Source organism: Mustela nivalis (genome assembly GCF_964662115.1).
Source record: "Mustela nivalis genome assembly, chromosome: 10".
NCBI lineage: Eukaryota > Metazoa > Chordata > Mammalia > Carnivora > Mustelidae > Mustela > Mustela nivalis.
In genome coordinates this window covers 11,522,170-11,543,786 of record NC_139029.1, presented here as the reverse complement: position 1 = coordinate 11,543,786, position 21,617 = coordinate 11,522,170, and the positions used below count along the sequence as shown (strand labels likewise).

At 54.7% G+C, this 21,617-nt stretch overlaps 1 protein-coding gene across 14 annotated transcripts in view; it reads right to left on the bottom strand.

Annotated features, from left to right (window-relative positions):
* Nucleotides 1-7,653: 7,653 nt before the first annotated feature.
* Nucleotides 7,654-21,617, bottom strand: part of ARHGEF10L (Rho guanine nucleotide exchange factor 10 like) — a 156,890-nt gene continuing 142,926 nt past the window's right edge. For 13 of the 14 annotated variants that reach the window (XM_082685574.1, XM_082685569.1, XM_082685561.1 and 10 more), the window contains 3 exons: nt 16,776-16,950; nt 9,922-10,044; nt 7,654-8,706 (listed from right to left, as the gene is read on the bottom strand). In XM_082685574.1, the coding sequence (XP_082541700.1) occupies nt 8,165-8,706; nt 9,922-10,044; nt 16,776-16,950 (840 nt within the window). In that variant the 3' untranslated portion in view covers nt 7,654-8,164. Of the gene's footprint in view, nt 8,707-9,921; nt 10,045-16,775; nt 16,951-21,617 lie in introns of those variants that run through there. The other variant, XM_082685564.1, reaches the window with a different exon arrangement.

The window sequence follows — 21,617 nt, the reverse complement described above, 5'->3', positions numbered from 1 at the left end:
ATCAGTTAAGCGTCTGACTCTTGATTTCAGCTCAGGCCATGATCTCAGGTCGTGGGATCGAGCCCCACATCGGGCTCTGCACTGAGCTTGGAGCCTGGACTTGGAGCTTGGACTCACTCTCTCTGTCTCTAAAAAAAAAAAAGTGCTCGCACTGTGTGAGCAGACCCTGGGCTGAGCACTTTACACACATCCTGGGATCAAGGAGTGTTAGTATTACAGCTGGAGAAACGGAGGCCACTGAGTGAGAGACTCCACATCTGTGAGACCCTCCAAAAACCAGTTTTCTCTTCCCTACATATTGGACCTGCAGGAACCTCATCTTTTTTTTTTTTTTAAGATTTATTTATTAATTTTCAGAGACAGCGAAAGAGTGAGCAAGCAAGGAAGGGGAGGGGCAGAGGGAAAGAATCTTTTTTTAAAGATTTTATTTATGTGAGAGAGAAAGCATGAGAGGGAAGAAGGTCAGAGGGAGAAGCAGACTCCCTGCTGAGCAGGGAGCCCGATGTGGGACTCGATCCTTGGACTCCGGCATCATGACCTGAGCTGAAGGCAGTTGCTTAACCAACTGAGCTACCCAGGCGCCCGAGAGAGAGAATCTTAAGCAGACACCCCGCTAAGCACGGAGTCTGATATGGGGATTGATCCCCGACCCTGAGAACATGACCTGAGCCAAAAGCAAGAGTCAGACACCTAACCCACTGAGCAGCCCAGACACCCCATGGAACCTCATCTTTTCAGAACTCTGTTCCCGTGAGGCTGGGCGCTCAGCTCCAGGAAGCCAGGGACCGTGTCCACGCATTCGCTGCACAGGCCCCAGGGCTCCACCCCCTGCCCTGGGAAGCCGGCACCCAGCCGCCAGCAGCAGACACTTGCTGAAGGACCACTGGCTCAAACTAAAGCACATTTTCTGCGAACGTCCATGGTCTGTTTTCTGGACCCACTAAATGGCCCACGATGAGATGCCCATTTCTCAGTACAGTGTGTATGGCCCTTTGCTACTATTTTCCAAAAGAGCTTGATGAGCAGTATTGGTATTTGTGTGCCTTAAGCCAATAGAACAGATAGAAGATTCTGCACAAATTGTTGGGTTCTCCAAGCCGGCGGAAACAGCTATGCGTCTCTAAAGAAGGTACGAAAGACTTCTTCTCTGCATGCCTGGGCCATTTACGACTCTGAAGAGGAGCATCTCGGATCCAGACACCATGGGCCAGGAGCTGCTCTGATTTTTTATATGTATTAACTCCTTTCATCCTCAAAACAGCCCATTCACACAATGCTTTTAATATCCCCATGTTCCGAAGAGCACACCAAGGCCAAGGGTTTGCAAACAGTAGCTTGCAGGATCAGCATACGTGCCCCTGCTTTCACACAGCATCCTCAGGGGACAGAGTGGAGGAGCAGGGCCAGGAAACGGGCCCCGATCTACCACTGAGGATGGGGGGCAGATAGTGCAGGGTCAAGGGTATGGGCATCGAGGCTGTTATCCTGGGGTCCTCTTCTGTGTTGTGTGACCCTTGGCACGTGACTTCCCCTCCCCGAGCCTCGGTTTCCTTGTCTGTAAAGCGAAGGTAATAAAGAAGTCCTCTGGGCAAGGTTGTGATGATTCACTGGGGTCACGGGTACAAAGCAGTTGACACAGGGCCCTGACCCAATAGAGGGATTAGTACGCTTGGACTAGAACCAGCCAGGACTTCAGCTCCCGGAGGCGCAGGGACCCGTGGATCCCATGCAAACCAGTGGCAGAGCCAAAACTCGAACCACGTCTCCCGATTCCAGGCCCAGAGCCCTCTCCACCATGCTCCCCGGCGCACCTGGCGGGGCTGGCTTGCAGGTGCACCGGGCACCTGTAAGCACCTGTTCCCTGCGGAGGGGGAGCCAGCTGTCTGCTTCCAGGAGAGAGCCTGTAATGGCCACGCGTCTCACCAGGAAAGGTTTGTGGTTTCTGTTGATATGAAAAGATGACAAGAAATAGCTCGGGTAATTATATTAATTTTCCTCAATTTACACATTCTTGCTATTTGCCATTTCCCCAGGAATGGGTAAATGAGGAGTTTGAGTGGTTCAGCAGTGCTGTAATTAGGTCGGCATTGTTTTAAAAAAAGTTGCTGTTGTGTGCCTCATTATTAGGTCTCTTCACGGTGGAGGGTCCTGTCTCCCCTCTTAGACTGGGAGTTCGCCAAGGACAAAGGACTTATCTCCCACTTCAGCCTGGGAGTCTCCGCCATCTGACTGGGGAGCCCTCTGAAGACAGGAATGTATCTTCCCAATCAGACCACGGTCTCTAGGCAGACACTATGTCTTCTCCATCAGACTGTGAGCGGAGGGCTGGGTCTCCCCCATCAGATTTGGAACGTCGCAGGTTAGTGGCTCTGTCTCACCCATCAGACTAGCACGCCCAGTGCTAATTAATACCCCATGGTGTGTTGCGCAGAAGCTCAGGTTCTATCCCGTGTGACCACCATCCATGTGAACACACATGCACAAGCTTTGCAATCCAAAGAAAGCAGGTATCAGGCCCACAGAAGACAGGCTGTGGAGGCTGCGACCACCACAGAACAGGGACACAGGTCCTTGTCCTGTAATTGTGTGTATCGGTTTTCACAGGATTGGGGGCCAGACGGCAGTCACACAAATCCTGTGGGTGGCAGAAGGACTAGTCCCTCTTGGACAGGGCAAAAAGCCTGTCCCCAGAAGCCTGACAATTGACCTTGCCCCAGGGAGGGACAGCTGGGTTCTCCTATTGGGTCCAGGGTTTGGAAACAAGCCAGGCCAGCCTGTCCCTTCCAGAACTGGAGCTCCCTTCCAGTTGCAGACCCCACCCCCGCCATCCGCAAACCCCCCACCCAAAGTTCATGTGTGGAAGCCCTCACACCCCCCCACCAGCTGCTGTGAAGGTATTTGGACGTTGGGCCTTTGAGGGGTGATGAGGTCATGAGGGGGAACCCTGTGATGGGATCCGTGCCCTTGGAGGAAACGGAAGATAGACCAGAGCTTCCTCTCTCTCCCTTAGGGGAGGACACAGCAAGAAACTAAGCACCTGCAAGCCAGGAGGACGGCTCTCACCAGACGCCAAATCAGCCACCACCTTGATTTTGGACTCCCCCGCTTGCAGACCTGGGAGAAACCAATCGTAATTTGTTACAGCAGCCTGAGCGGGCTGAGACAGGGAGTACAGCCTAGAACAGAAAACCAGCGTTGAGTTATAAATGTCATGTTTTTCTGTCCGAGCATGACTCTATCCCCTCGAAGCCTGGCTTTGCTGGAGAAGAAAACATTTTTTTTTTTTAAAGATTTTATTTATTTATTCGACAGAGATCATAAGTAGGCAGAGAGAGAGGGGAGGGGGAAGCAGGCTCCCCGCTGAGCAGAGAGCCGGATGCGGGGCTCAATTCCAGGACCCTGAGATCATGATCTGAGCCGAAGGCAGAGGCTTTAACCCACTGAGCCACCCAGGTGCACCAGAAGAAGACATTTTAAAGTCCTAAAAGCCAGCTCCCCCGTGTTCCCTTCTGGCAGTGCACGATGGCCCGGGAGCCACAGGGACTCTCTCTTTGGCTGAGCCAGGAGGCAGACTAGAGCGCCAGGAGCTAGTGCTTTTCGATGAAGCCCCCACTGGGGACATGCTGACGGCAGCTGAGGGACACGGAGCCGTGTCCTCACCCTGGAGCTAGGGTGACTCAGAGGCATGCCCTGTACTGTCTCCCCCTCCACAGGTGGCCCGCACACAGCATGCCCTGTTCTGGCTCCCTTCTCTTCCCTGTCCCACACACATTCCCTCCTGCCAGGCCCTGGCCTCACCTCCCTAATAAATGATTTGAATCAAAATCCTTGTCTCCAGATCGGCTTCTGGGGGAACACAGGCCAAGCCGCTTCCTTTTACGAAGCAAGAGTGTCTGAGCACAGAGATGCCTGTGGGCTGCTGAGCCCCTCTCCCAGGCAAGAAATCCCAGTTTCCGCAGTGAGTGGGAAACAGGACAGACTTGAGGGGACAGGCCTGAGGACCACCGGGGCTCCTGGGCCGGAAAATGGCACCCCCACCCCACACCTGAAGCCCTCAGCAGTCCAGGAGAAAGTCGGGAAGCCTGAAGGGGGCAGAGCACTATGGGCAGGGTGTGGTATTCCCTGCATGGCCCCCAGGGAGGGAGAGCGGGGCAGAGGAGGGCTGGGCCTGCGGGTCTGAGATGCCCTCGCTGGTGAAAGTCTAGGGCTTGGGCACGTGGGAGGGTGGCAGGAGGGCGCGGCGACTGGGCTCCCCACAGGTGGAGGGCGAGCCACCTGCCCTCAGCCCAAGAGTCCCCAGGGGCAGCTGTGCAGAATCCCAGCTGGAAGGTGGGTCAGGAGCACCCGCCTCCTCTCCACAGGTCCCCACTGTGCCTGCTTATCCGGGTGAAGAAAAGGTGCTTTTCCCTCTCCGGCAGGAAGCAGGGAACAAAGGCACAGAGCCCACCTCGGCCTCGGACCACACCAGGCTCCTGCTGCTCCCAAGGTCAGTTCTGGCACCAGAGCCAGAAGATGGCTCCCCCCTCCTCCATCCAACACTCTCCACTCGGCTTCCAGCACGTTAAGCCCCGGCCTCCTCTGCTCCCTGGAGATCTGGCCCGGCTCACTCCTCTCTCTCACCTGGACTCTCCCCCTCGAGTTCCAAACTCAGTCACTGTCCTGTCTGCAGGAAATGATCAGCGGCAACTCGGTATAACACGCCCCAAACCCAATTCCCAATCTCCCCCACCTCCTGCCCCAGGAAACGGCAACTCTGTCCTTCTAGCCTCTCAGGGCCAGACACCTGGGGTCAACCTTGACTCCCCTTCTCTACTTCCTGCCCACCCATCCGCAAGACCTATGGACCCTGGCGTCAGAATCCAGCACACCCGCCGTGGCCGCCTGGGCCCCGCCAGCCGCAGCGTGCCCCAGGATATTGCAACGGCTTCCTCGGTGGTCTTTTGGCTCCCACAATTCTACCCTTGCCCCCTGCCGATTAGCCTCCACTTAGCAGCCAAAAGAATTGTTGGGGGGTGTCACTCTTCTGCTCAAAATCTCCCGACAACCTCCCATGTCACCAAGGAAAAGACAAAGTCCCTCTGTGACCCAACCCAGAACACATCACCATCCCCCACTCCCGCAACCCCAGTTCCTGCCTCGGCACCTCGCACATGCTGTTCCCTCTGTCCAGAACATTCTACGGCCTGATGTCTGCTCCTCCTTCAGGTCTTGGCTCAGAGGTCACCTCCTCAGTGTGGCCTCCCCGGACACCGTGCTCCACGTCTCCAGTCCCCTCCACGACATTTCTCCCTCCCCTCCTGGGTGTTCCCTCTCCAGAGCACAGTCTACCCGGGCACAAAGCAGGCTTTCCATAAATGCTGAAAGAATAGCACTCATTTCCCATGGCCTAGACTGTTGTTCTGTCATTAGACACAGAGAAGTTAAGGTGTTTCTGCCTGACATCACATGGCCAGTAAGTGGGGACAGTATACTGGGAACTCTGGTCCATCTTTCTCCGAAGTTTTGCTCTTGGAGGCGGAGTGGCCTGGGTGGGAAGAGTCTGGCCCTGATGCTTCCTCAAGGAGTCACTTGAGTGAATGAGCCCTGGGTCCCCCACCTGCAGAACGAGGGGAGCACGGTAGGGATGAATGATCCCACCCAAAGTGCCACGGTTACTGATTCTCTAACCAATACCTAAAGCAAAGGCGTCCCTCCCGTGCCAGGCAGGTCCTCCACACGTTTTCACGTCTCCCGAGTCCTTTCCGACACCCCCTCACTCTGCTGGCAGAGACTCGGGAGAGGGGCCGTTGACAGATATGATAATTTCATGATCGTCGCTAAGTCCGCCAGTTTCTCGGTGACAGGTTTCCCAGGTCCCCTTCAGCTGAACGATCTGTAGGTCTAGGATCTCAGAGAACCGCAGAGTTCCCAGACACCCGTTCCTACACACAAGGGGGAACCTCTTGCCGGGACAGTCTGCCTAAGTCCTTTGAAACAGGCTATGAGGAGGTTTGCCACTTGCCTTCAGCAATTCACTGAGGTGTCATCATACCCACTACAGAGATGAGGAGACTGAGGCCTGGTGCTGAAGGGACGCGCTGGAAGATACACGATAGGTCTTCTACGGACGCAGACCTGGCAGATCCCAGCCCCCAGGCTCGCTCGGTGCCCCGAGTGGCTGCAACTTCCCGGTGACTGCTCTAGGAAAAGTCTCAACCAGCATTTGATTCAGGGGATCAAGGCACATGAGCTCCTCTCCCACAAGCAGCAGGCAGGACACTGGTGAGTCTCCCTTGGATACTAAAAGGGGAACTGACATCCGGAGAAGATGGGCACACCCGGAACAGAATGTCCAGGTCCTGAAGGCTCAGCATCCAGGGCTGTGATACCCCCCCGACGCCCCCTCCGGACACAGTTCCCTGCTCCTCTCCCAGGGGACCCATGCCAGACCGCTTGCTTATGGAAATAAATCAGCCCCAGCACAGCCCACCTTGGCACAGGCTGCTCCCTCCTGGAGGCCCTTCCCCTTCCTCTGCAGCACCCGTGACCTCCTCCAAGTCCTTAGCCGCTGGCCCTGACGCCTGCCCTCGGCTTGGCTAATAGGGTGTCTGAGGAGAACGGGAGCCCAGGGGGTTGGTGAAAGAGAGGAATGAGGGCGTGGCTTCTCCAGTGGACAGACTAACCAGAGGGTTAGCACCTGGCTGAAGTGGCCTCCCCCCCACCCACGGTGGCTCTCCCCCGAGTTCCCAGCGCGTCCATGGAAGCCCATGGAGCTGCCCAGCTGGGTCCCATTGACAGGGCTGCCTCCCACCCCCGCTGATCTCTGCTTCCCCCCCACCCCCACCCCCCGGCGCCGCCGCCAGTGAGCGTGAAAGGGAGGCCCCACAGGTGGGCGGGGGGGTGGGTGGACAGACTCAGGGACAGATGCCAGCGAGGTGGGAGGTGGGAGGTGGGAGAAAATACTTCCCTCTTGGGTGGTGGGTATTGACTTTGTCCCCTCACCGCACCCCGGAAGGAAGCTCTAGAGATCTAAGGATGGAGACTGAGCCAGCAGAAGGAAGCCAGGGCCCCAAACGTCCCTCCCACAGCCTGGGCGCTGCCACCACCGCCTGGAACTCACCCCCTCCTCTCCCAGCCCCCTCCCTGCCTCACCCCGTCGCCCACAGCAATAGCCCCCGACCCCCATCCTCCCCGAGGTGAAGCCCCTCCGATGTCTTCCCTCCCAGGGACGCAGGGACAGGTGCCAAGGCTACCTGCCTCCACACGCCCCCCCACTCCCAGAGCACAGGGGAGGGGGGCAGCCTTCTCTCTAAAAACTATTCAGAAAAGAAGCTTCCGAGCCTCTTCTCGATAAAACAGAACTTTCCGGGATGATGGAAACAGGTCTGTGTTGTCCAGGACGGCTGGCACGCAGCTCGTGGCTGGGGCTCTTCCAGACACACTGGAGAAGCACCTGTGGGATCAGGAACCGAATCTGTGACTTCATTTCCTTTTCTTGAATTACAAAAGTAGAAAACGACACGCGGCCACCGGCGAGGGCATCACACAGCTCCTTCGAGGGCCCGTGCCGCGGGGTGAGGTCTTCCTGGCGCTCCCGCTTCCTGAACAGCCCCGTGGCCGGACAGCTGTCGCTTCCCCATCACATCTCAGAAGACAGAAAGTCAACCCCAGAGCTCACGTTATTCTCGTCTTTTATTCCAGCATCTCCCAGAGCTCCAATATGTACAGACCTCATTTATACACATATTATACACCGTATGTATGTACGTATTTATACATGTCCACACAGCAGCCCACGCGCTCGCAGACACTCCCGCGCCCACGCCCTTCCCGGAGCCCCGCTTGGCCGCGTGAGAGGGGCTGGCCTTGCCAGGCAGTCTCGAGGTTTTGTGTTTTTTCTTTTTTTCTTTTTTTTTTTGCTTTTAAAAAGAAGGCCATTTCCTCCAGAGGGATCCTCTCCCCAAACCCAGACTCCTTCCCTGAACACTCTGAAATATTCTTTTTTTAAAAAAAGGATGAAGTTCTCCTCTGCCAAGGTAGTTCCAGGAGATGGAGGCCCATCCCTGCTGTTCCTGGAAGGCGAGTCTACCCCGTCCTGCCGGCAGGGGGGCCCAGAAGGCAGGAGGGGCCCCCAGCGGCCCAGAGCCCCCTGCAGCCTGTGGCCATGTGCCCGCCCGGCCAAGGGCTATAGCGTCAAGGGCACCTGCCAGATGAGGAGGGCGCTGTCCGTCTCCCCGCACGGGGCCGGCCTCCCGCTGCCCCCCGGGGGGGCGCTGCCGAAGTTACGGTAGCCCTGCCCTCCCGAGATGATGGCCACGGAGCAGATCTCCTTGCGGTGGGCATCGCGGGTGCAGGGCCGGCTGCGCACCCAGACATCAGGGTCGTCGGCCATCTCGTAGATGGAGCCGTCCTCCTCGCTGTGCTCCAGGGCCGAGGTGTCGGCGGGCGTCGGCTCCCGCACGGACAGCAGCGGGCCCGGCAGGTGCGCGGTGGAGCGCAGGCGGTACTGCAGGAGGACGCCCTTCTTGCGGGTCAGCTCTCGGCCCACGTGGCTCGCCGGCGTAGGCGTGGGCTCGGGCGCCGGCCCGTCCAGCTTGTCCTCCTCTGCCTGTGGCCCCTCGGCTTCCTCCTGGTCGCTCCGCAGGATATCGGGGGCCAAGATGCTGGTAGCCACGGCCAGGAAGGCCACAGGCCCGCAGTGACCGTTGAGAGAGACCATGCCTTTCCCTGGATGAAAGGAACGGGGAGAAGAGGCCCAAAGGCCCAGGGCTTGATAGGAGGCACCCCACCTCTCTCAGAGAACTTTCTGGCTGTGGTTATTGTTTTGGAACATTTGTCGGAATGTTCCAGAAGGCCTTGGGTCTGAGGAAGGGCTCTCCCACACTCTAGGGCTATTTGCTGTGCAGGGGTGGGACAGGGAACAGGAGTGACCTTACGAATCACTGGGGGGACCGTCAGTGTGACAGCGCCCGCAGCCCCTGCCTGCGCCAGCCGCACATCTGCGTGCCCTCACTCAAGCCACTGACCTTGCCCGCAGAGCCTTCCCCAGCCACCTGATGCTACACCCCATCCCCTAAAGCCCAATTCGGGCTCCTCCACAGCGCATCCTTCTTGACTCCGCCCACAGCCTGCCCAGCTCCCCGGTCTCTGGGCCCCAAGGTACCAGAACACCCGCTCTCCTAGCACCTGTCCCCCCACAAGCTGGACCTCGGCCGCCTCCAGCAGATGGTCAGCACTGGGGGACATGGTCTCTGCCTGATGCCTCCCTACCACCCAAGGACCAACACCATGGGGAACCAAATGATCTGTGTGATGAAAACAGGTGACTTTGGGATTTAGGAAGAGGGGATGCTCCTGTTCTGGCTGAGTGGGACCTCCCCAGGGCTTCCCCCTCCCACCCTGCCCACCCCAGCCCTGCAGCTGGAGGAGACCCCTTGCTCTTCACTCTTGGGGCAGAGGCAGAGAGGGGCCCAGGGTTCTGGGTCCTCCTGGATCCCACCCTTGTTCTCCTGGCCCTAGCACCACCCGTCAGGGCAGGCCTCCCGCTGCTCCGTAGGAACACATCTGCATGCAGACCCCGTCCCCAGGAGCCTTGTTATGTCGGTCTCTGAAACCTGGACATTTTGAAGCTGCTGTGGTGAGGGAACAGGAGGGGCCCAGCCATTAATCAGGGGCCTCCACCAATCCTGAAGCCACTTGACCCACACACGCTATTGTGCCTATTGGCCAGATTAGAAAACTGAGACCCAGAGAGCAGCTAGGAGACCTTGGGGTGGGGTGACATAACTCCACTGTGCCCCAGGGCCTCCTGTGATGACAGGGGACACTAGAGAATGGTCCCCACGTCAGAAGAGAGCGTAAATCTCTGGGCACAAGGCTCCCCCTCCCCGGCCATCTGCAGCGGACTGCCGGCCCCTGCCAAGACCAGTTCCGGAGCCTCACCTGTGATCTTGGGGATGCCTTCCAGCCGAGGCACAGGCAACAAGACGATGACACCCTGGTCAGTGCCTACCCAGAGCAGACCCTGGCAGATCAGGAGGCTGGTGACACACAGGTGCTTCTGGCCTGTGGAGAGAGAAGCCAGCATGAGCTGCGCCCCTCCTGGGGGGACGGCAGTGGGTTCTGGGGGCTTCAGGGTGAGGCAGGGGTGTGGTCTGGCTCCTCCGTGAGACAAGCAGGAAGCTGGATGGGGCTATGGTTAGGACTCAGGCTTGACTGGTTGACCTGGCTGGGGTCTGGCCCTTGCAGCCCCGAGCCTCAGTTTCCACCTGGATACAGTGGGGCTGTGTGAGGACGGGAGGGGGTAGAGCCACAGAGCCCAGCGCTGGCCCATGGGGGCGCTCCCTGGGGGCCATGGCTTTGAGGGTGAAGGAGATGCAGACGCACAGGGCGGGGGCCACTGTGGCTACAAGCAGCGGGATGGGCGGGCTGGCTCCTCCATCTCCAGCGCAGGCTTGCCGTCCTGCTCACGTGGGTCCTTCCCCCGGGTGAAGGCCGAGCGCTCCAGCAGCTCCCGGCCCCCCGCCGGTGCTGCGGACGACTCCGCACCAGGAGCGGGCAGACTGCTGATGTCGGTCCACATTAGCTCTTGTCTGGCTCTGCCGCTGCTGCTGTCTCTTCATTTTAGCGAGATGGGCGGTGGCAGGGAGAACGCTGGGGTCCCTCCACTCTTTACGGGGATGCGGGGGTGGCACACGGTGTGGGCTCCAGGGCCCGGTGCTACCACTTCCCAGCTACGCGACCCAGGCTAGTCCCTAAGCCTCTCTCTGCTATTTCCTCAGCAGCACAAGGGGACGGTGATGCTCTTCCACAACCTCGTCCCGAGGATTATATGAGTCAATAAATGAACGTAAACCACTGAACCCCATGCCTGGGCCACGGCCCGCAGACAGGCATCAGCGGCCACTACTACTGCTGTCCTGTTGTTAAAAGTTCTGGGCAAGGGGAAGGGGCAGGAGCGAGGGCCTGTTCGCAGGAGCGAGCCCTTTCTGAAGGGCTGAATCCTTCTGCCCCCCACCCCCAAAAGGGGCTCACGCCTCCCTGAAAGGAAATTCACATCCACGCCACGGGATGTGTGAAACGATGCCTGGAGCAGCAGCCACCAAACTGGGCGGGCATCCGCACCCCTGGCTGGGCTCACCGCCCCCGCCCCCGGAGGTGAACCCCTAACCTGCATTTCCAGCAAGTATGCAGGTGACGCAGCTGCTGCTGGTCCAGGGACCGCACTTGGAGAAATGCTGCTTTGGACCATCTAAAGCACACGTACCCCTGCTCCGGTCTGACGGAAGCCTCGCGACGGCTGGGAGGTGTGCAGGACAGGAGCGGTGTGCCCATTTTCCAGAGGCGGATACTAAGGTCCAAAGCGGTCACCCAGCTGGCGGGCGCAGGGAGGGAGCTGAGCTCCCACGTGCCAATGACCGTCTACACTGCGGCCGCCTCTCTACTCTTCAGCAAATGACTGTAGTTCCCCACGGGTGGGGGTATGAGCTTTCTCCAAGCAGAATGGGGGGCTCCCCAGGGTTACCATGTTGGGGTTCACATAGCACTGTCCATCACAGTGTGCTCTCCCACCACTGACCCATTCGCCCGGCACCCCAGAACATCCCAGGGCCTCCTGGGTGCGGGACTGGGCGCCCAGGGCTGCAGGCACGGCAGGAGCCGCACACAGTTCGGCTTGGGGAGCAAACACTCTAGGACTCTCCCTAGTGATAGAAATTTTACCGACCACGCGGCTCAGTTCTGCAGCCACTAGCCACACGTGGCTAGCGAGCACAGGGAGTGTGGCTGGTGGACGGAGGCACTGAACGTTTCGTGTCATTCAGTTTTCACTGTAGTAGTGGCTATTGCATTAGCGCTGTCCGGAGAGGGGAAAGGGGAAGTGAAAATGTCAACAAGGAGCACAGACACCAGGAAGAGAATTCAAATGGGGGATGGGGCAGGAGTGGGCAGGAGGATTCCCCAGTCTCCTGCCTCACCCTGTCTTCTGGAAGGATGGGGTAGCAGGTGTGGGGGGGTGAGGTCTGGAGGGCAAGGAAGACGCAGCCACGCCAGGTCACAGCTAAGGTTTGGGGCACAGCACATGCAAAGGCCCTGGGGCAAGAATGAGTGGGTGGCAGGAGCAGACTATAGCCAGCCCAGCTTGGGGATGGGAGCAAATTCCAGACAGCTAGAGAGCAGGTGGACCAGGGTAAGGACCAGACTGTTCACTCTGAGCAAGGTGAGAAGCTACTGGAAGGTCTGAGCCGAGGAGTGGGTGACCCGGTTTGGAGGAACACTTTAGCCACAGAGTGATGGAGGACAGGAAGGGAGGGAGCAAGCAGACCAGGCAGGCAGAGAAGTCCTAGAAGAAGATGAGAAGCTGGCGCATTCGAGAGCCATTCTGAAGCAGATGGACAGACCCACTGACAGACTCGAGTGGGTAGGGAGAGGGGACAGGAATCGAGGTGTTCTGTCTCAAGCAGCTGGGTGCATGGCAGTGGCTCGGACTCAGATCGGGGAGCAGGCCTGGGTGGATTGTCGCCTAGATGTGCAGCTTAAGAGGCACATGCAAGTGACGGCAGGCAGTGGGACAGATGCTCCAGGCAACGGGGCCCAAACTCGGAGAGCCCTCTTTGCGGGCCTGAACCAGTGTGGGGCTGAGAACCCAGCCAGAAAAGCCAGGTCTCTCTGGACAGCAAGGGTGATTTCACAAACGGGGCTGGGTGTCTGTGGAGCTGGGACTTGGCCCCACGCCTAGATAGGTTCAGAAGTTGAAGCCGCCAAGCCCGCCAAGCAGGCTGCAGGCCAGCGCAGGTGCTCCCTGCCCTCCTGGAGCCCACGCAGGCTGCCAGCCCTCCCCCCTCCACCAACCTGGTTCCTTGCTGGGCTGGGTCAAGGTCTCTGTGGCCCCATCTCCCTCTCACTGCTGGCTCCCCAGAGGGAAGCCTGGTGAGGGCAGCCACGCACCTGCTGAGCTCACGAGGGAACAAGTACCAGGACAAACAGAGGTGAGCAGGAAAGTGACAAAGAACGCGGGTGTTGACGTTACATACTAGATGTGCAAGCTGATGAGCCGCTTTCTTTCTCTCATCTGTCAGGGAGGATTAGGAACCGACCTCGCCACGTTTTATGATTATTAGAATTATACATGTGTGTGTGATGCAGACACACAGTGGGCCCAGCTCTGAGCCCAGCGAGCGCAATCAATGAAAAGAGGCCGTTGGGATAACGTCTGTGATTATGGAAAGGACCTGGGCTTGTGGCTTATCATCGGCTCCATCAGAGCCATAAACCCACAAAAATAATGAAGCCGAGAGAGCAAACGCTGCCTCACCTCCTTCTCCAGGACCCCCTGGGCCCGTGAGCCCCCATGAGAGACCACTCCCCACTGCCCCCGTGTCACCCCGCCCCCACCGGACAACCGAGACCCAGCTGACACCGAGGAGGGCAGCAGGCGCCGGAACTGAGAAACGACTTCATCTGCAGACCTCATTCTGAAGCCCTTCCTCCGTCTCGAGGAAAAGAGCAAGACACTCCACAAACAGTCCGAAAGAGAAAAAAAATTCTAATGGTGGATAAATATTTTATCACAGAGACTTAATGCGGCGGTGTTCAACTCACCCAAGCCATCTATCTGCAGACAGACAACTTTAAAAAGCTCAGGCTCCCGGAGAACATTTTATTAATGACCTGTCTAGTTAAGAGGAGGGGGGAGTTTGGGTTCAAAAATGCATTAATACCAGTCGGGTACATGAGTGGAAGAAAGGGGTCGGGGGAAGGAAGCACGATAAATTTTTAACACGCCCTTAAAAAAATCCACACTTAGAAGAGGAACAAATGTATTACTAATTATGCAATTATTTCATTTGGTGGTATAGGGGAAGAAAAAATACTGAAAAGCCTTTTTTAGAATATCTCTAATAAAGAATTGAAGGTTCCTCTCCTGTTGTCCTCCGGCCGGGGCACGGCATGGGGGGTGCAGAAGCCGCCCTCCCCTGCGGCAGCTCTGGCCCTGCTCCTCTCAGGCTGCAGGGGTTTTGGCCGGGCAGGTGTGGCTGACTAGGAACTGCCAGGCTTGGGGACGGGGGCCCAGGGCAGTAACCCCTGGGGACCACCGGGGAGGCCCTGCACCTGGGGACCTCAGCCTCTGTCCCCGATGTGCCAGCCCCGGGGAAGTCTAGTGAGTGAGAAGTGGCTTCTGTCTGCTGGACATAGCAGGTGCAGTGGAAGGACATGGACGGGACCGTGGGGCCGAGAAGCAAGGTGTGGCCCACAGAGCAGGTGTAGGGAGGGCCAGGGATGGCCCCGAGGATGAGGATGGAGATGATGCTGGTGGTGTCACCCACCAGGAATTGGGACTGCAGGGCACTGTCCTTGCACTGCCTCAGATGGAGCCCAACCTCCCTGGGAGGCAGGGACCAGGGATCCCCAGGATTCCCTGTCACTGCCCATCATGGGGCTGGAGGGCTACAGAGCCAACTGGACTCCAGCTCTGGTCTGTCCTATACCCCACAATCGAGCTCTCACTTGGATCTTGGCTCCTCCCTATATAGTTGGGGAAACTGAGGCCCAGGACCGGGAATGCTATACAGTAAGTCTGCAAGGCTGCAATTAAGATGCTGGCTCTGGTCTCTTCGGCAGTGAACCCTGGTCATTTCACCTCCCAGGTCTCCATTTCCTGTCTCGGACATAGTCATGAGGACAGCGGATGCCCTTCCTTCTTAAAGGGGAACAGCCAAGGACGAGGAAGTCCGTGGACAAGCAGATGCATTTGAAGCTGACACAGTAAAGCCACAGCCATGAGGGGCTGCAATCGTGGACCCGCAGCCGCGTCTCCTCACAAGTCCCACTGATGACCTCCAACCGTACAACAAATGGATCCTCTCTCTCCCCTCCCCTGCCCCGCAGAGATTTAAAAGGCCCACTTTTTTTGTCGTTCTGCTAGCCTGAAATAATTTAGCTATCAGCGTAAATGGAGATAGTTCTGTGATATAAAGAAATCTTTATTGTAGTTAAAATGGATTTACCTTGTATAATGGCTAAATACTGTGAAATACAATGAAACTGAAGGAAGATGGAACAGGGGAGGGAAGGAAGGAAGGTTGGTTAGGAAGGAATAAGAAAAGAGCAGGATGAGAGCTTTAACCGAGGTCCTACCGAGCCCACACAGCACATCCCAGAAAGCGCATTTATTCTCCTCATGCACCTGCCATGGAAGCCTGGGCAAGGCATCTTCCCATGCCTGAAGGCATTTATCTGGCGCTGGGAACCACCTCTGGTCCCACAGAGGGACCACAAGCTGCTGGGGGCAGTGAGAGCCACCCGAGCCCTACAGTGGCTAAGCTGGGACTCTGGCCACCTCTGAAACCATCTCTCCCCATTCCCCATGGTAGGACTCTCAGGGGCCTCCCAGCCCTGCCTCTGGCCCGCCGCAGGACCACAGACAAGCCATGTTTTCCTGCTGAGCAAACCACCGCTTCCACACGTGTACCATGAGGACCACCCCTGCTCCGTGGGTTACCGTGAAGTGAGACCCCGTATCTGAAACCTTCGGGCCCAGCTCCATGCAGGGCTGGGCCAGGGTGTGCAGCAGATGGCCGTCACACTCGGTCACTGCCACCGCTGATCTTGGGTTGAGCAACCACCCGGCCCCATCACCACCAGTCCAGACTCAGGGACCGCTACTGTGACTGGCCGGGAAGAAGCAGGACCCAGGGTGATCTCTGGGTCCCCTAGCTGGAGTCAGGGACCAGGCCTCTGGTGAGACAGAGGCCCCCAGAGTCCCTTAGGTTCTGGCTAATATGTCTGCCCTCGGCCCGGCCTCATAGGATGGGGAGATCAGTCCCCAGCTCAGCACGTGGTCACCCTGGCCTCCACGTGGCCCATCTGCTGAGTCCTTGTAACAATTAGCTCCCCACCTGCCAGGCCAGCCCCATGTCCTCGCCCCAGGGCCCCCTCAGCTCTCCCAGCTGCTGAACCCGGCCCAGCTTGGACAGGACACAGCCTCTGTATCTTTGCAAACCAGTCTGTCTGGTGGAAGTGGGGCCAAGCACTAAAGCCGGCTGGGGTGGGAAGGGGCCCTGAGCACGTGTCTGGCCTGGCTCCCTCCAGTGCAGCCAACGGGCTCTGGGCAGCATCTTGGGCAGCAGATGGCAAGGGGGTTGCCTGGAGCCAATTTCATGGGGGCCTTGGGCCGACACAGGGAGTAGCAGTGTTAGGTGGGCTCCGATCTCCCTCTTCTCCAAGTAACACCAGTGGCTCAGCAGGAGCAAGCAAGGCCCCGAGGGGACGACATCCCAGCCCTTCACTCTGCTCCTGCCTCCAAACCCCAGCCAGCAAACCAAGACAGTTGCCTTTCTTAGAAGAACCTCTAAAGAAAGAAACCTCCGGTCAGCCTTCTCTCTTTCCCCTCGCTTTACAATCTGTACATGACATGAGGCAGAACTGGGATTCTGGACGGCCTGAGAAGTGGCAGGTGTGGACGGGCCTGGGTTCCCACCCAGTATGACTTTTCAGCAGCAGCCCGAATTGGGAGAGTCTGTTGAGCTCGGAACCTCCCTTCCCGCGGGAAGGGAGACGGAAGAGTGATGACAGCAAGAGAGGTCTGGGAACGACAGCCCTGAGTTTGAATCCCGGCCTCGCTGCCTCCTCTCTTGGAGGCCCAGTTTTCAAAGCTGGCCAGACATGGCCATGAGGGTTAACAACCCGGGCTGGCCAGGACGCGGCTCTGCCTGGCCACGGCAGGTGCTCCACGAAGGTCAGCTCCTCCCCTAGCCAGACCCAGGACAGCAGGGCACGAGGCCCAGCAGCAGACTCACCCGGCAGGAGGAAGGTGGTCCGGGTGGCGATGTTGATCTCCTGCAGATGCTCCAGCGTCTCGGTGTGGAAGAGGCGGATGGAGGAGCCAGAGGAGAAGGCCATCCAGACGCCGCTGCCCGCCTTCACCATGTGCGTCACACTCACGGTCTCATCCTGATGCGCCTCGAAGCTTTGCTGGGGCACAGAGAGAAGGGTGTTGTTGCTGGGCTGGACCCGCTGGCTGATCCTCGGGCCGGGGTGGGGGGGCGGGCAAGCTAATTCAGCCTCGGCCTGAACCAGGCTCAGGGCCAGAAGGGACTGTCAGGGGCCCAGCAGCGGTGTGCTGAAGACAAGTGTTTAACAACGGGTAGGGAATCCTGGTTTCTCGTGTTGGCTGATTCCTGTGGTGTAAATACTTCTAAGTGGCCCGTCGCCAGCTCTCCATAGGACACCATTGCACAAGCAGCTAAGAAAGCGATAGTACACAGCCAGCTCTCAGGAGCTGAGGCACCAGGCTCTACCACACCCCCATGACACAAGGGAGAGTCAGCAGAAAGTCAATGCAACAGGACGGGCCAGCTTATGTACATTATCAAGAGTTACCAGTGCAACAAACAGAACGATCCGGGAAGGGAGGTGGGTAGTGGGAGTCAAATCCTAGCCTTTTCCAGCAGGGATGCACAACATAATGTCCAAAAATTGGTAAACCAAGAAACAGCAGGAAATTGGGTTCAAGATGGTGGAGTAACGAGATTCTGAACTCCCCTCCTCCCACGGACACAGAAAATCTACACCCACTCATGGAATAATTCCCTAGGAAAGGGACCTGAGAACTGAACGAACAGAGCCTCCACGACCAAAGGTAAAAGGACAGCGTCAAGATAAGATGAGAGGCAGAGACACAGACTCCCCAGGGAGAAGCCCCACCATGGCCCATCACTATTGGGAGGAGTGGCAAAGGTACAGAACTCCCCTGAGGAATGAGAAATTCAAAGTCCAACCTCAGGCACCCCAACTCTTAGATCCTGCCCAGGAAAGACGATTCCCCCAAATGCCAGGTTTTGGAAATCAATGGGGATTACATCCAGGAACGCTAGAAAACTGAAGGGAACAGAAAACTCACTCTTACAGGGATTGCACAGACTCACTCAAGCTGGAAGCGAGTCAAAAACACCAATTTGAAAAAAGCATACACCTCGGATGAAGAAGATCCATTTACTCACAACCTTAAAGGGTCTGCCAGAGTGGCAGAAAACATCGGGGGCTGTCTCAGTGGGCTGAGGTTGGAGCCATTGGTAGGAGCATCTCAGTCCACCTTACTAACACAGGTACGGGCAGGCACCATTTTGGATTCTCCCTATAACCTGTGAGTGCCAGTGAGTGCACTCCACTGAGAGTCCTCTCCACCAATGTACTCCAGCAGCCACGGGCACACCCCTAACCAGGCCAGGAGCCAGCCCCACTCATCAATGAGCCACAGCCACAGCCCCCCACAACAGGAGGGCACACACAGCCCACAAGGGGGACACCCCTTAAGCACCTGGCTCTGGTGACCAAGGAGATTGCACTTCTGGGCCCCATATGTCAACCCCTATATATAGGCTGGGAGAGGTTGGTGACTCACCTAATACACAGAAATAAACACAGAGCAAGGCAAAATGAAGAAACAGAGGAATATGTTACAAATTTAAAAACAAGACAAAACCTTAAAGAAAGAATTAAATGAAACAGAGATAAGCAATCCACCTGATAAAGAGTTCAAAGTGATGGTCATAAAGATGCTCCCTAAATTCGGGAGAAGAATGGGTGAACACAGTACGAACATCAACAAAGAGACAGAGAATACAGGAAAATACCAAACGGAAGTTATAACTGAACTGAAAAATAAACTAGTGGAGTCCAGTGGCAGACTGGATGAAACAGAACAAATCAGTGAGCTGGAAAACAGAGCAATGAAAAAACACCCAAACAGAGCAGCAAAATGAAAAAAGAATTAAGAAAAGTAAAGATATCTGAAGGGACCTTTGGAAAAACATCAAGTGAAGTGACATTCATGTTACAGGAACCCCTGAAGGAGAAGAGAGAGAGAAAGGTCCAGAAAAGAAGGAATAATGACTGAAAACATGCCTAATCTGGGGAAGGAATCAGACATCTTGGTCCAAAAAACCCAGAGTTCTAAGCAAGATTAACTGAAAAGGATCCACACCAAGACATGTTGTAATTAAGATGGTAAAAGTTAAGGATAAAGAGAGACTCCAAAAAGGAACAAGAGAAAAACCTGTTATGTACAAGGGAAACCCCACAAGGCTATTAGCAGATTTCTCAGCAAAAACTTTCCAGGCCAAAAAGAAGAGGCATGACTCATTTAAAGTGCTGAAAGGAAAATCTTCCAACCAAGATTATCATTTAGACCTGAAGGAGAGATTAAGAGCTTTTCAGATAAGCAAAAGTTAAAGGAGTTCATCACCACTAAACCAGTCCTACCAGAAATGTTAAAGGGACGCTCCTTTTAGCTTAAAAGAAATGGCACTAATTACAAGTACAAAACATACAAAAGTAAAAATCTCACTGGAAAAGGTAAATATATGGCAAAGATAGAGAATCAATCACTTACAAAGCAACTGTAAAGATGAAAGGACATGACTGGTAAAATTACTAAAATCACAATAATTAGTTCAGGGAAGCACAGAATCAAAAAATGTAAAATGTGTCATCAAAAATATAAAACATCAGGGGTGAGAAATAAAAGTTAAAGCTTTAAAATGTGTTTAAAGTTTAAAGACTGCTGTTGTCATAGGAGATTTTATGTGAACCTCAAGGTTCACATAGGGAAAACTTATAGCAAATACACAAAAGAAAATGAGAAAGGAATCTAAACCTAATAGGAGAAAGCCATCAAACCACAAGGGAAGAGAGCAAGAGAAGAAAAGAACAGAGAGCAACTGCAAAAAAAGCCAGAATGCAATTAACAAAATGGCAAGAAGTATACACTCATCGATAATTACTTTAAATGTAAATGGACTAAGGGCTTTAGTCAAAAGCCATACAGTGGCTGGCTGAATGGATAAACACCAAGACCCATCTATACACTGCCTACGAAAACCTGATGTCGAAGTAAGGACACCCACAGGCTGAAAGTGAAGGGATAGAAAAGGATATTCCATGCAAATGGAAATAAAAAGAGCTGGGGTGGCGATATTTACACAAGATAGACCTGCGGACAAAGACTGTAATGGAAGGCAAACAGGAGAACGACACAATGATGAAGAGGTCAATCCAGAAAATGTAACTTTTCCTAATACATATGCATCCAACAGGGAGTATCAAAATATATAAAACAAATTTTAACACACCTAGAGGGAGAAATTGACAGCAATGCAATACTAGTAGAAGACTTGAATACCCCACTTTCATCAATGGATAGATCATCCAGACAACAACAAAGAATAAGGAATCATCGGCCTTAAATGACACATTAGACCAGATGGACTCAATGGATATTTACAGAACATTCCACCCAAAAGCAGCAGCAAACACATTCTTCTCAAGGGCACATGGAACATTCTCCAGGATCGATCACAGGTGGGGCACAAAAGAAGTCTCCACAAATTCAAGAAAACCGACATGTTATCAAGCACCTTTTCCAACCACAATGGTATAAAACCACAAATTAATCACAAGAAGAAAATGAGAAAAACCACAAAAATAGGAAGATTAAAAAACATGCTACCAGAAAACCAATGGGTCGAAAAAGGAACCAAAGAAAAAATACAAATACCTAGAGACAAATGAAAACAAAAATACAGCACATCAAAATCGGAGGGAGAGGGGAGCGTAGAGGCGGTTCTAAGACAGAAGTCTGTGGCATTGCAGGCCGACCTCAAGAAACAGGAAAAAATCTCAAATAAACAATATAACTTTACTCCTAAAGGAACCGGGGGGGGGGGGGAGAAACAGACCTCAAAATTAGTAGAAAGAAAATATTCGACTGGAACAGAAAAAAGTGAAATGGGGACTAAAAGGACAGTATATAAGATTAATGAGGCCAGGAGCTGGTTCTTTGGAAAAAATAAACCAAACTGACAAGCCTTAGCCAGACTAACCAAGGAAAAAAGAGAGAGGACTCATATAACTAAAATCAGAAATGAGAGGGGTGATGTGGGGCTCAAACCACAGAAACACAAGGGATCGTCAGGGACTTAATGATGTGCTGACACCCTAAACAACCTGGAGAAAATGGGTTTCCTAGCCTAGAAAAAAAAATGGATAAATTCCTAGAAACATATAAACTTCCAAGATTGGATCCTGAAGAAATAGAAAATATGAACAGAATGATTACTGGAGCAAGGAGATTTTAACAGCAATCAGAAGCCTCCCAGCAAACAAAAGGCCAGAACAAGGTAGCCTTGCTGGTGAACTCTACCAACATTCAAGGAAGATTTTAATACCTGCCTTTCTCAAACTCCTCCCAAAAATTGAAGGGAGGGGAAGTTTTCCGACATATTTTATAAAGCCTGTATCACCCCCTATGCCCAAACCAGCCCTGATACCAATTACTGGCCAGGAACACAGATGTAAAAATCCTCAATCAAATGTCAGCAAACTGAACACAACAATATATTAAAAGGGTCATATGACATGACCAAGGGGGATTTACTCCAGGGATACTAGGATGTTCGACATCTGCCAATCAATTAATGGGATAAAGCACATTAACAAAATGAAAGACAAAGATCATACGATCATCTCAATAGATGCAGAAAAAGCATTTGACAAAATTCAATATACGTTTGTGATGTCGAAAACCTCTCAAAACAAAGTGGGTATAGAAGAAACGTACCTCAACATAATAAAGGATGTAT